This window comes from Lagenorhynchus albirostris, chromosome 15 (assembly GCF_949774975.1).
Source record: "Lagenorhynchus albirostris chromosome 15, mLagAlb1.1, whole genome shotgun sequence".
Lineage (NCBI taxonomy): Eukaryota > Metazoa > Chordata > Mammalia > Artiodactyla > Delphinidae > Lagenorhynchus > Lagenorhynchus albirostris.
The window spans coordinates 50,055,242-50,068,053 of record NC_083109.1 but is presented as its reverse complement, the minus strand read 5'-3'; the positions used below and the strand labels follow the sequence as shown (position 1 = coordinate 50,068,053).

Sequence of the window (12,812 nt, the reverse complement as noted above, 5' to 3'; positions counted from 1 at the left end):
TGGGAACACGACGGGGGCATCAGTGCAGCGTGTGGCTTGGATAGGCTTGGAGGAAAATTGAGGGCCATGAAGTGCTGTGCCATGTTTGACAGTGGAGGAGGGGGTACCGCTCTTCTTCAAGTTCTGGGCTCCGGCCCTGGGGAAGAATCACCTACCAGAGGAAGCACAGAGGACTCTGTAAGAGAAGGTGAAGCCTTGAGAGAAAGCTCTGGGGTCGGGGTGGGTGTCTGTGTAGACATGGAGGAAGTAGACAAGGGGGTGGTGTCTGCGTGGATGAGCAGGAAGTGGAGGAGGGGTGGTGTCTGTGTAGAGGAGCAGGAGATTAAGCACCTGTGGGCCTCCTCCTGCCATGTTCCCACCAGAGCCTTTGTTTTCTGGGAGGAAAGGTTCATTCGGTGGCCTGACATTCTTGGCTGCTGGCCCAGGTCAAAGGGGCTGGCTAGGTCCTGGACCATGACATGAATGGGTTTTAACCCAGACGCCGGACTCCTTCAGTGTCACTCACTCAGCTTGTGAGCCATCAGAGGTCCCCTCCCAGCTCCTGTCGTCTGGCCCTGGTCCCCGAGCAAGTGTGAGTGACACTCAGTGTGTGAGCTGAAGACACCTCTCCCCATCCAGTCTACGGAAAAGAAGGCTGACATCTCAGTCACCCTGGCTCCCCTCCCTGCTCCCGGGGCCTTCATGTTGATATTGAACTATTGACCAGCTAACACCCTCGTAGTCAGAGCCAGAATTTATTCAGAGACTTTGGGAAACTTCAGTGCCCTGGTGTTGTGGCGTGAGCTGCGTGGATCAGAAGAAACAGTGATGGGCGTCGGCTACCAGGTTTTGCAGGGGTCACCAAGTGGGTGGCAACATCGTACTGTGGTGTTGCATCCTGTGTCCAGTTCCATACAGAAACTGTGTGGGTTCCTAGACAAATGATATTTACATCTGATTTATGGCATTTTCTTTTCTGAAGGCCCAAGCAGTGAGGGTAGAAATAGGGGCTGGCTCCCGGTAGGTGGAATGTGCCTTGTGCCCGTCAGGCAGCTGTGAGGCGAGGGAAGCGTCCTTCATTCCTGTCTGCTTCTCCCCACCTGGGATTCACGGGTGCTGCCACCTCGGGCTGTCTGACCTCCTCGGCGGCCACAGGCATTCACTGCCCGCCTCTAGTCTCTCTGGTCAGTGGATGTTTACAGCACAAGAGGACTCTGGCTGGGGTTGTCTGTGATGTCTAAAAGGCTGCTGTTTCTTGGCACGTGTGATTTAGCGCATGTCAGAGGAGGGAGAATTCTGGGTACGTTTGCCCCGTTTTAACAGCTGGAGTTACAGAGAGGGGGAACGCAATGCCTGGCTCCAGTGTCCTGCTCAGAGGATGCACCTGTCTGTAACACGGGACTCGGGCCATACTGTACCTCACCCAGCAACTGGGAAAATTGTATCCACTGTCAGTTTGGGGTTTTTTTCTTTTTTTTTTTTTTCTTTGCGGTACGCAGGCCTCTCACTGTTGTGGCCTCTCCCGTTGCGGAGCACAGGCTCCGGACGCGCAGGCTCAGTGGCCATGGCTCACGGGCCCAGCCGCTCCGCGGCATGTGGGATCTTCCCGGACCAGGACACAAACCCGTGTCCCCTGCATCGCAGGCGGACTCTCAACCACTGCGCCACCAGGGAAGCCCTCTTTTCTCTTTTAATTTATTTTTGGCTGCATTGGGTCTTCGTTGCTGCTTATGGGCTTTCTCTAGTGGTGGCGAGCAGGGGCTACTCTTTGTTGCAGTGCACGGGCTTCTCATTGCAGTGGCTTTAGGCATGCGGGCTTTAGCAGTTGCGGCACGTGGGCTCTAGGGTGCATGGGCTTCAGTGGTTGTGGCACGCGGGCTCTGTAGTTGTGGCTCACGGGCTCTAGAGCGCAGGCTCAGTAGTTATGGCGCATGGGCTTAGTTGCTCTGCGGCATGTGGAATCCTCCCAGACCAGGGATTGAACCTGTGTACCATGCGTCGGCAGGCAGATTCTTAACCACCGTGCCACCAGGGAAGTCCCTCCACTGTCAGTTTTGTTTTGTTTTGTTTTTTAATAAATTTGTTTATTTTATTTTTGGCTGTGTTGGGTCTTTGTTGCTGTGCGTGGGCTTTCTTTAGTTGCGGCAAGTGTGGGCTACTCTTTGTTGTGGTGCATGGGCTTCTCACTGCAGTGGCTTCTCTTGTTGTGGAGCACGAGCTCTAGGCGTGCAAGCTTCAGTAGTTGTGCTCGTGTGCTCTAGAGCGCAGGCTCATTAGTTGTGGTACACGGGCTTACTTGCTCAGCAGCATGTGGGATCTTCCCAGACCAGGGCTCGAACCCGTGTCCCCTGCATTAGCAGGCAGATTCTCAACCACTGCACCACCAGGGAAGCCCTCCACTGTCAATTTTAAACAGTAATTTCTAGTCACATCTAGAATGTGTTGGTCAGGAAGATTTTTGAAAACTGGTCTGAGTACACATGGCCAAAAATAGAGTCTTGTGTTTTTTCAGTGAAAAAGATGTTCTGCTCCCTTCCACTTGGATGTGTTTAAAAATGTGATTTGAATTAATTTAAGCTCACTCAAGGAAAATAAAATAAAACTGTTTTCTCAGAAATGACACATGAGGGCTTCCCTCATGGCGCAGTGGTTAAGAATCCACCTGCCAATTCAGAGGACATGGGTTCGAGCCCTGGTCTAGGAAGATCCCACATGCCGCGGAGCAGTTAAGCCCATGCGCCACAACTACTGAGCCTGCACTCTAGAGCCCACGAGCCACAACTACTGAAGCACACGCACCTAGAGCCTCTGCTCCACAACAAGAGAAGCCACTGCAATGAGAAGCCCGCGCACTGCAATGAAGAGTAGCCCCAACTCCCTGCAACTAGAGAAAGCCCGCATGCAGCAACAAAGACCCAACACAGCCAAAGATAAAATAAATTTATTTTAATAAAAAATGACACGAGATGTTTTAGGTGAAAAATGTAAAACAAAACAAAACAAAAACCTGTCAGTGGAGACCAGTGGATTATTTACCACATTCTTGATGCCGAACATCTGTGTTCCCAGCGGAACTGCAGGCTGCTTGCTGTGGCCCACGTGTGGGGCCCCAGGTGAGGCTGGGCAGGCCACTCGATCTGGAAGGTGTCTCAGGTCACCTTGACTCGGGGCTCCTTAATGGATGATAGTTTCCAGGTTGTCAGAGTGATGCTGGAAACTTACTGGGAGAGTGAGGACCCCTTAAATGGAAATTGGGCTTTCCTTTTCTTGATGCCCCAGCATGAGAGTTAGACACACTCTGTTCTTTCACGTCCCATTTATTCTAAGTTGAGGGAGAAAGATATCTGTTTGGGGTGAGATCCTCAGATAATGGACACCGTTGATTGGATGTCTTTCAAGTGTCATCCAGCTGGTGGCCTGCAGTGGGGACAGGAAGCCCACATGGGGCAAGGAGACACCAGGCAGGTGCACGGGGCACATCTTGGCCGGCACCGAGGCCCCTGCCCTGGGGTCCCATGGTGGTGGCTCGGCGCCTGCCCAGTCTGGCTTGTGTGCACTATGGCCACTGCTTCACTTGAAGCCTTGCTCACTTCCTTCTCTTAAGTGGGTGTCCCCTCTGCTCCTGCTGACCCCAACTGGCATCTGTGATGAAGTCCCAGCGTTGGAAATGAACGTCCTCAGCAGACATGGGATGCAGCGTTGCTGCCAAGTGAGGCTGGTGGGGCCCCATGTCGATATCTTGGGCGGAGTCAGGCAGCCTTCCAGACAGCCTGCTCGTTCTGGGATCCTGGGATCGTGCCCGCCCTTCTCCCGCCCTCCTGACATGGTCCTAGTACATGCGTGGTGAGGCTAGCAGGAACCTGATGAATCCAATTCATGGCGGCAGTGGTCAGAGATCTTCATTTTGGGGAGAGTGGCTTTAGTCATGCAGTTAGTGCTTTGTAGGGTGATGACCCAGGTCCTCAGACTCGGGAAGCAATACTTTCAGAGGAGCCAGAAAAGACTGGTGTTATCAACTGCTTGTCTAGTGGTGGCAGGAGGGAGAGCAGGATCACAGTGTTCCCACCTTGCAGCAGAAACAAGGGAACCAAGACAGGGCCAGCTGGGGTGGTCTGCCCCTGGGTGAGGGTCCAGCTCTCTGGGGTCCTCTCCTGGAGCTGCACCCTGGAGGCAGCGCAGTGCATGGGTAGGCTTGGGGCCAGCCATGGCCATGCTGAGACCCAGCCCTGGCCCCATAGACACCTGGGCTGTGTTGTTGGCTTAGCTGTGTCCCTAGCTCCACAAATCAGCATGTCCACACTCAGCCTGTCCCCCAGGTGGGATCCTGGGGAGATCTGGGACTTGTTTGTGAGTCTTCCTGCTTCCCCCATGTTTCACCAACCTCCACATCCTCCTGATTTCACCTGCAGGGTATCTCCGAAACCTTCCTCTGCTGCCAGCACCAGTGTGGCCCTGAGTCCATAGTGGCTGTCAGCTCTGCTCCTCACACGCCCTGTGGTTTGTCAGGGACACGTGCCAGCTTCCTCTGGGTTTCTGCTGTTCCAGGCCCGGCAGTTAGAAGGCGATACTTTCACATGTGGGCAGATCTAAGGCGAGGACCACAACCGCCCTCCCCACCTGCCCCACCTCGTCTTGAAGAGCAGGGCAGGCATGGTTTTGGGTTTTCAGGCCTTGGAAGCTGGGCCCTGTTGCCTCTAGACCAGGGCTACTGTCAGGCTCCTTTCAGGGAATGGGAACGACTCCCAGGGCCCGAAGGGAACGACTCCCACGGCCCGTAGGAGGGGGCCCCATAGGGTCAAGGTGCCACAGACTCACAAAGCGGGCCAGGTGGGTCGGAGCTACGGGGTGGGTGAGGGAGTCCTTGGACTTTGCTGGCCAGAGGGAGGAGAAGGAGGAGCAGATGCACTGCCGTCGTGGTGTTTCCTTAGGCTGTGGTTCTGTTCTGTCTGGGTTGGTTGAGAAACTCTGAGAGAGGGTGCAGCAGGCAGCAGGGGTACACCTTCCTGACACCTGTCGTGTCTTCTGGACATGGGAAGGAGACGACGCCAGACGGTTCTTCAAGACAGGAAGTGAGGCAGAGGCTTGGCGCCCAGGGGCTGGACATTTGGGGGCCTCCCTGAGGACAGTGCTGCCACCGAGAGCGGGCAGTAAGAAGCCCACCAGGCCAGCAGGTCCCTCAGGAGAGGTGCAAGGCCGGCCCGGGGGGCCCAGAGTTTCCAAGGACACAGGTGTGGCCGCGCCGCATGGCTTTGGGATCACACACCGCCCCCCAGAGTCTCAATCAAGCGTGGCAGGAGTAGGTTCTGATTTAATGGTGCCCAGGGACTGGGTGACAGCAGGAGTCATAGTCGTCCCCGAAGGGCAGACAGCCAGGGCCAGCTCCGTGACACTCTTGGTTCCATGTCTGGGTTTCATAGAGGAGGCCTTGCTGGCAGAGGGTGCAGCTCTGGCAGGCGGGACGGGGTGGGGGGTGGCCAGGCGCTGGGTCTGCAGCAAGGAGCTTTGGGCCAGGCACATCAGATGCAGGGCGAGTCTGTCCTGTTCTGGCCAGAACTTGAGTTCACCTCCCTTGGCCGTTGCCAGAGCCCCCGGGTGTTGCACTCACAGGAGGGGAGCTGGGCTGGCCTTGAGGTGACGGCCGTTCTGTGCGTTCTGTTTGCGGGGTTGGAGGCAGCTCTCCTGACAGGTGCAGATGTTGTTGCTGCCCAGCTACCTCGACTTTTCTTAATTTCACAGACTTCATTTTTAGAAGAGTTTGAGACCTACTGAATTACTGCAGAAGCAGTGCGGAGTTCCTGTGTGTCCCACTCCCAGTTTCCCGTTATTATCCTCTACATTAGACGGTGCATTTGTCACACTTAACAAGCCAGTGTTGACCCTATTGTTCATTCACCTCTTCTCAGTCCTTCCCATCCCGGGACCCCATCCAGGTCCCACAGAAATCTTGTTTGCCGCATCTCCTTGGGCCCCCTTGGGCTGGGACTGTGGCTCAGACACCCCTGTTCTGGACGCCTAGACGGTGTTGAGGAGGACCGATCAGGGGTTTTGTAGAATGTCCCTCCGGCGGGATTTGTCTGATGTTTTTCTCATTGTTGTCGTGGTGATGGGTTTGAGAGGAAGACCAGAGGTAAAGTGCTGTTGTCGACACGTCGGATCAGGAGTCCCTGCCCTCAGCATGACCTGTCTGCGGACGTTGCCCTGACCTCTGGCCGAGGTCATGCCTATCAGGCGTCTCCACTGTCCCAAGTCTCCACCGTGTCCTCATTGGAGGTCATCACAGCACAGCCCACACATGGAGGGGGTGGTGGTGTCAGCCCCTCCTCGAGGGGGGCACACAGTGACGTGGGCTCTTCCCCACAGGTCTCTCTGGCATCCCCGTGTTTACTCAGTCATTGGCCAAGTCGCCGTGGACTGGAGCATGTTTATTGGTGCCCTGGGTGCCCATCCTCTTGCTCTAGGCATTGAAACATCTTGGGGTCAGTGACACTGAAGAGAGACAGAGCCAGAGCTCAGTGACTGTTGTTGCGTGAAATGCGAGTGACCTCACGGAAGACGGACCAGCCCAGTGCTGTCCTGCTCAAATGGCATCGGAAGCCCGAGTTGTCCCTTCTTCTCCAGTTTCTTCAGTTAGTATCAACTTTCCCAAAAAGTTGGATTTCTGGTTCTGTTATCTGTGCTTTGCTTTGACAGGAATCCTAAAGGGCTTCTTTGTTGCTCTTAAGGATGGCCGTGTGGCCGTCCTTTCCTCTTCCCACCTTCCCGGCCCCCACAAAGAAGAAAGGATTATCTCTAGAAACTTGGAGCGAGGTCGGGGGCTCCGGAGGTCCCTTCCTGCAGAGGAAGCCGCCTTGGCACTTTCCTCTGGCAGAAGGGACAGAGTATCAACTTCAAAGAGTGCCGGCAGCAGATGCCCGAGGGCTGCAGAGGTGCAGAGGGGATCCCTGCATAGCGGCCGCCTTCAGACTGTTGAGGATGAAAACTTTATTTTGGCCTTAAACGCAGTTGATGTCCACGGCTGCCCCTGCCCGTAGCCCCAGGTGCTTTTACGGGTGTAGATAGATTTGATGTGTAGAAATGAATTCCTGCTACGGTTTTGCAAGGTCCGGGCAGCAGCATGGTGCCATTTCTGCCGTGTGGCCATGCAGCAGGGCCCTGTCCCCTGGGGAAGCCCCATGTCCTTGTCGAAGGAGTGGCTCACCGCTGCCCACGGTCATCGGACACTGACACAGGCCTTCTCTGCTCTCTCAGACGGTGCCAAGATGTGGCGGGTCCCAAGACAGACCATGTTCCTGGACTGGGGGCGGGGTGGGGGCAGTCACCCATTGGCTGCATCGGTCGGGCCACTGCTTCACCCCCTCTGGCCTTTCTGTCCTGCCCTGCTTCTGTTCAGCCGTCTCCACGCAGCACTCACGGACACGGCTTGGAAGAACATGCTTTATCATGAATTCCCATCCACCTGCTTCCCGAGTGGGCCTTCGAGAAGCACTCTGTGCCAGGCAAGAAAGTGGGAGAATTCTACAAATTCACAGCTGCCCCTCCACAGCCAGGGGAGAGCAATCTAAAATATTTATCCAGGGCTTCCCTGGTGGCGCAGTGGTTAAGAATCCGCCTGCCACTGCAGGGGACATGGGTTCGTGCCCTGGTCCGGGAAGATCACACATGCTGCGGAACAACTAAGCCCGTGCGCCACAACTACTGAGCCTGCACTCCAGAGCCCGCGAGCCACAACTCCTGAAGCCCAGGCACCTAGAGCCTGTGCTCTGCAACAAGAGAAGCCACCGCAATGAGAAGCCCGTGCACCACAACGAAGAGTAGCCCCTGCTCACCGCAACTAGAGAAAGCCCGTGCACAGCAACAAAGACCCAACACAGCCAAAAATAAATAAATAAAATAAATCTTTTTTAAAAATTTATAAAATAAAAATAAAATATTTATCCATGATGCCTTCTTACAAAGTGAAAAATCGCTGGGAACTGCTTTAGTTTTCTAATCAGAGGCTTTCTGTAAAACAGGAGCCTTGCATAGAGGTCGCTGGGGTAGCTCAAGGCCGAGGGCTGCAGACATGGGCGCGAGGAGGCCTGGCACACACACCCCTCCCTTCTTGGTTCTCTGCTTCCTTGCCGTGGAGATGAGTGGTCGGTGGGCTGTGGGCCACCTCTGACGGGGGAAGACCTGTCACTAACAGACAGTTGGAGGTAAGGCGTTAATACAGACCATTTGGGAGCAAAATCTGGAACTCTTAGACCAGGGAGGACTTGAGTTTCTTTAAAGAACAAAACAACAGACCATCCCCCAAAGTAGTTCCGTGGACAGCCATCTCTTCTAAAATAAGTTCCAGCTGTTAAAAATATAATAAAAGCTGTAAAAGTCTAATGAATACTTTTTAACTTTTCATGTAATTAGATATAACTGCCTATATTTAAAAATCTTATATCAAGCAGCCTTGAAATTTAAAATTCAAAACAGGTGAATTTAGGAGAGAACGCATTTCCAAATGCCCTCAGCAAATTTGACAACAGTGATGCCACAAGCCCGTCGCCGGTGTCCACGGGGACACTGTTCTGGTGGCCAGGCTGTGGGTGGGAGCTAGGCCAGGCCTCCTCTGTCCTGTTAGCTTTCAGTCTCTTCCAGTTGGTTCTGATGAAAATGTAAAACGTCCATTGTTTGTGAGGTTTTAAAAGTCAGCCCCGGGCTTCCCTGGTGGCACAGTGGTTGAGAGTCCGCCTGCTGATGCAGGGGACTCGGGTTCGTGCCCCGGTGCGGGAAGATCCCACATGCCCCGGAGCGGCTAGGCCCGTGAGCCATGGCCACTGAGCCTGCGCGTCCGGAGCCTGTGCTCCGCAACGGGAGAGGCAACAACAGTGAGAGGCCCGTGTACCACAAAAAAAAAAAAAAGTCAGCCCCTTCCCTTTTCTCTGCTCACCAAGGTTGTTTATTGGGAGAATTTATTGGGTAAACTTATTTGTCGCATTAGCCAGTGTGTGCACTGGCTGTTTATAGGTTTTTATTATGGAAACTCAGAATCCTGCTCAGAAGCAGAAGGAGTAAAGCAGAGCGCTCAGGCCCATGTTCTATGCTCGTTCTGTCCTCGCTCCTCCGTGCAGCTTTCCCTGTAGGAAGCCAGCATCTCTCTGGGTCGGATTGTTAAAACGCCCCTACTCTGAGGAAGGGCCCTGGCCTCACCATGTTCTTTATTGCCTGGCCTGCAGGGTCTGTGTCCTGCCTTCTCAGGTGGGAAATTGCTTCATGTGGGAAACAGGCAGTCAGGGCGCCCTCCTCGCGACCCCGCACCCTGCCCTTCCCTCCCCTTTGGGAGCTTCTAGCAAATCTCAGACTTCGTATTGTTTCATTCACACCTCCTTAATCAGACAACTTTTTTTTTTAACATCTTTATTTACAAACCATAAAATGTAACCATTTAACACGTGTAAGAACAATCACCATCTGCCTCTAAAACATTTCATCAGCCTGGGCCTGCGTCCTCACCCCCTGGCACCCGCTCTTGCTTCCTGTCTGTGCGGACATGCCTGCTCTGGCTGCTTCACACAGATGGAGTCACCCTATGCGGCCTCCCTGTGCAGCTGCCGTCACTGAGGAGGCGCTGCATGGCTCATCCACAGTGTAGCTGGGACCGCTGCCTTGCTCCTTTCACTCATGATCACTTGCAGAGGCAGTTAGAGACAGTTGTGTCCCTTTGTATTCTCGGGTCCTCCTGCTGGGTGTTGTGTTAACTTGGGCAGAGTGACGGGCAGAGGATTCACAGGTGTGAGGAATGTGTTCTGGAGCCACTGCGATCCCAGCCAGGGCCACTTGTGTTACATTGTGGGGTCCCTTTCCATGACCTGGGGTCCATACATGTTTGTGCTCCCCAGGGGTGCATCCTGGAAGCCCTTGTGGGCGAAGACCCCCAACTCCCTCAGATTCCACAGGGAAGGCATGTCTGACACATCCTCCATTTAGGGTTGCTTTTCTAATAACCTGTGCTCGTGGTAATGGGGTGTCCTTTGAAATTAAAGATTCTAGGGTAGGACATTTTCATGGTGTTTGAAGGAAATTATTAACTGCAGTAAAACCAAGTACAGTTGACCTCTGAATACATGGGTCAGAATTGCGTTGAGTTCACTTCTACACAGGTTTCTCACTAAAACCTATGAGGAAACCACTCAACCTGCAGTGAGAGGGCCGATCTAAAAAAAACCTCCACTGCAGAATAGCCTGCCTAAATGCCAAATTGTTCAAGGGTGAACAGTATTACATTTACTTTTCCAAACATGTTTATTGATACCCTGTTGTGGGCGTGGCCCTGTAGTGTGATTGTACATTGGGGCAAATAGGAAACACTACTGTCAATGACAGTTACCTGGGTACCTAAGGTGTGCACCCCAAGTTCAGTAAACTAGGACAGGTCTCCCCTCAGCTTCACCTCCACTCACACCTCAGAGCATGTCTCCCCTCAACTTCATCTTTGCTCAGACACTTCAGGGCAGGACTCCCTTCAGCTTCACCTCCACTCAGAGAGCTGATGGCTGGTCTCCCCTCATTTTTATCTCCACTCAGATGCCTGAGAGCAGGTGCCCCTTCAGTTTCACCTCCACTCAGAAACCTCAGTGCATCTCTCCCCTCTTCTTCACCTCTACACAGACACCTCAGGACAGGTCTCCACTTTAGCTTCACCTCCACTCAGACACCTGAGTGCAGGTCTTCCTTCACCTCATCTTTACTAAGAGACCTAGGACAGGTCTCCCTTGACATTTATCTTCACTCAGACACCTGAATGCAGGTCACCCCTCAGCTTTACCTCCACTCAGGGACCTGAGGACAGGTCTTCCCTCAGCTTCACCTCCACTCGCACACCTCTGCACAGATCTACCCTCATTTTCACATCCACTCAGACACCTGTAGGAGGTTCTCTGCTCACCTTTACCTCCACTTAGACCTTAGAGGGAAGGTCTCCGTCACCTTCACCTCCACCTGGAAACTTGAGGGTGTATCTCCCCTTAGCTTTCTCTCCACTGTGTCACCTGATGGCAGGTCTCCGCTCACCTTCATATCCACTCAGATACCTCAGGACAGGTCTCTTCTCACCCTCATCTCCACTCAGAAACCTCAGGTCAGGTCTCCCCTCACCTTCACCTTCACTCAGACACCTGAGGGCAGGTCTCCCTGCACCTTCATGTTACTCAAACATCTGAGACCAGGTCTCCCCTCAGCTTCATCTCCACTCAGACTCCTCAGGATAGGTCACCCCTTAGCTTCACCTCTACTCTTACACCTGAGGTGACTTTTCCCCTAACCTTCACCTCCACTCAGACACCCAAATACAGGTCTCCTCCACTCAGTCACCTGAGGGCAGGTATCCCCTCAGCTGCCGCTCTACTCTGTCACCTGAGTGCATGTCTCCCCTCACTTTTTCCTTGTACCTCAGTAATGTGGTGACCTCCGTAACTTGTCCCCGTTCTGTTTGGAGACACTGTGTTAATCTTTCTTTAGTGGGGTGAAATGATGCTTAAATTAGAAGTTTTTGGTAAAGCCGTCCTAAATTAATACATTCTTCCCCTTCTGTCTTTCAGGTATTCATTTGGTAAGTGGCAGACACTTAGGATAGCCTACCATGTTAGAGGTAATCTGGGGTATGTATCTTTGCACGTGTCCTGGCTTCTCGTGCTGGCGTCTCTCGTTCTCTGTGGTTGCACCGTCTCTCTCTGATAACCCATTTGCCCTTGACCTGCATCCTCATCCACGGCCTTCCACCAGATGGGGGACTAATGCTACTGTCATGCCTCCATCTGTCATGCCCTCATATGCTGACATCTGTTTTCATACTGGTGATGGGCACCCAGCGGGGTGTCCCAGGACATTGTCATTGGTTGTACCCTTCTGGTGGTGGAGGGACTTGTGGCATGAGGACTGCAGTGTCCTGCAGGCCTGCTCTCCACTCCCAGGCGTCCCCGGGGACACCCCATGCAGCACAAGTTTCCTGGGTGCCCCACAGGCTCAGGTTTTGCTTGGTTCTCTGTGGGGAGACTTCAGGTCCCACCCGTGCTCTGTGAGCAGCGCAGCCCCAGAGGCTCCCGAGCCAGTAGAGGCGCAGGGCTCTGGGCACGTGGCCGGGAGTGATCAGGCAGGCTGAGCGCGCAGCTGGTCTCGACCCCGAGGCCTCTGGGCAGCCCTGGGGACATAGCGGGTTCAGCAGTTGACGCGTCTCAAGGGTCCTCCCAGGCTCAGGAAGCAGAAGCAGGGGTTCCCCGGGGCACCAAGATCCATGTCGGGTGGGATGGGAGCCCAGTGCCCTCCCGCCCCTCCTGCTCCCATGCTGACCTCTCCCTCCATGCACGGTAGGCAGTCGGGGTCCAGGGCTGCCCCCCTCACCGTCTCCGCCTGGCCTCTGAGGCGCATGCCCCCTGCATCAGAGGTCACTGTCTTTGCGCTTCATTCCTTAAAGGTCATTCCCTTACCAGCCGTACAGGGCCTCCTGTGACAAGTATGACGGGTGACTTGGAGCTTGTGGCCTAGACCAGGAGCTGGAGATGGGATTCCTTGACTGTCTCACAGTTATTACATCAACAAGAGGCAAAGCAGTGCATAGCATTTGTTTTCAGTTCTGTTCGAGGGGACTCTGGGTGAGGAGAGGCCGTGTGAACACAGGAGACCGTGGTGCCCACCACCATGCACTCTCTGCTGTGCACTTTGGAGGCCACTAGTGTTGCAACTTTTACTTCAAAAAATAGGTCTAAAATTCTGTGCCCTGTAAGTGCGGCCTGTTTCCTGCTTCCCTGCAGGAAGTGTGCTTTTTTGATATTTGCGAGCTTGGGGCTGGGAGCCTTTTTCGAACT

General features: G+C 53.9%; 1 protein-coding gene across 4 annotated transcripts in view; it reads left to right on the top strand.

The window, feature by feature from the left end:
• Nucleotides 1-12,812, top strand: part of LMF1 (lipase maturation factor 1) — a 99,368-nt gene that overhangs the window by 22,444 nt on the left and 64,112 nt on the right. The window contains exon 3 of one of the 4 annotated variants that reach the window (XM_060122667.1): nucleotides 11,550-11,560. The exons of 1 other annotated variant lie outside the window; for it this stretch is intronic. In XM_060122667.1, coding sequence (XP_059978650.1) covers nucleotides 11,550-11,560 — 11 coding nt within the window. Of the gene's footprint in view, nucleotides 1-11,549; nucleotides 11,610-12,812 lie in introns of those variants that run through there. 2 more of the 4 variants (XM_060122666.1, XM_060122669.1) reach the window with 2 other exon arrangements.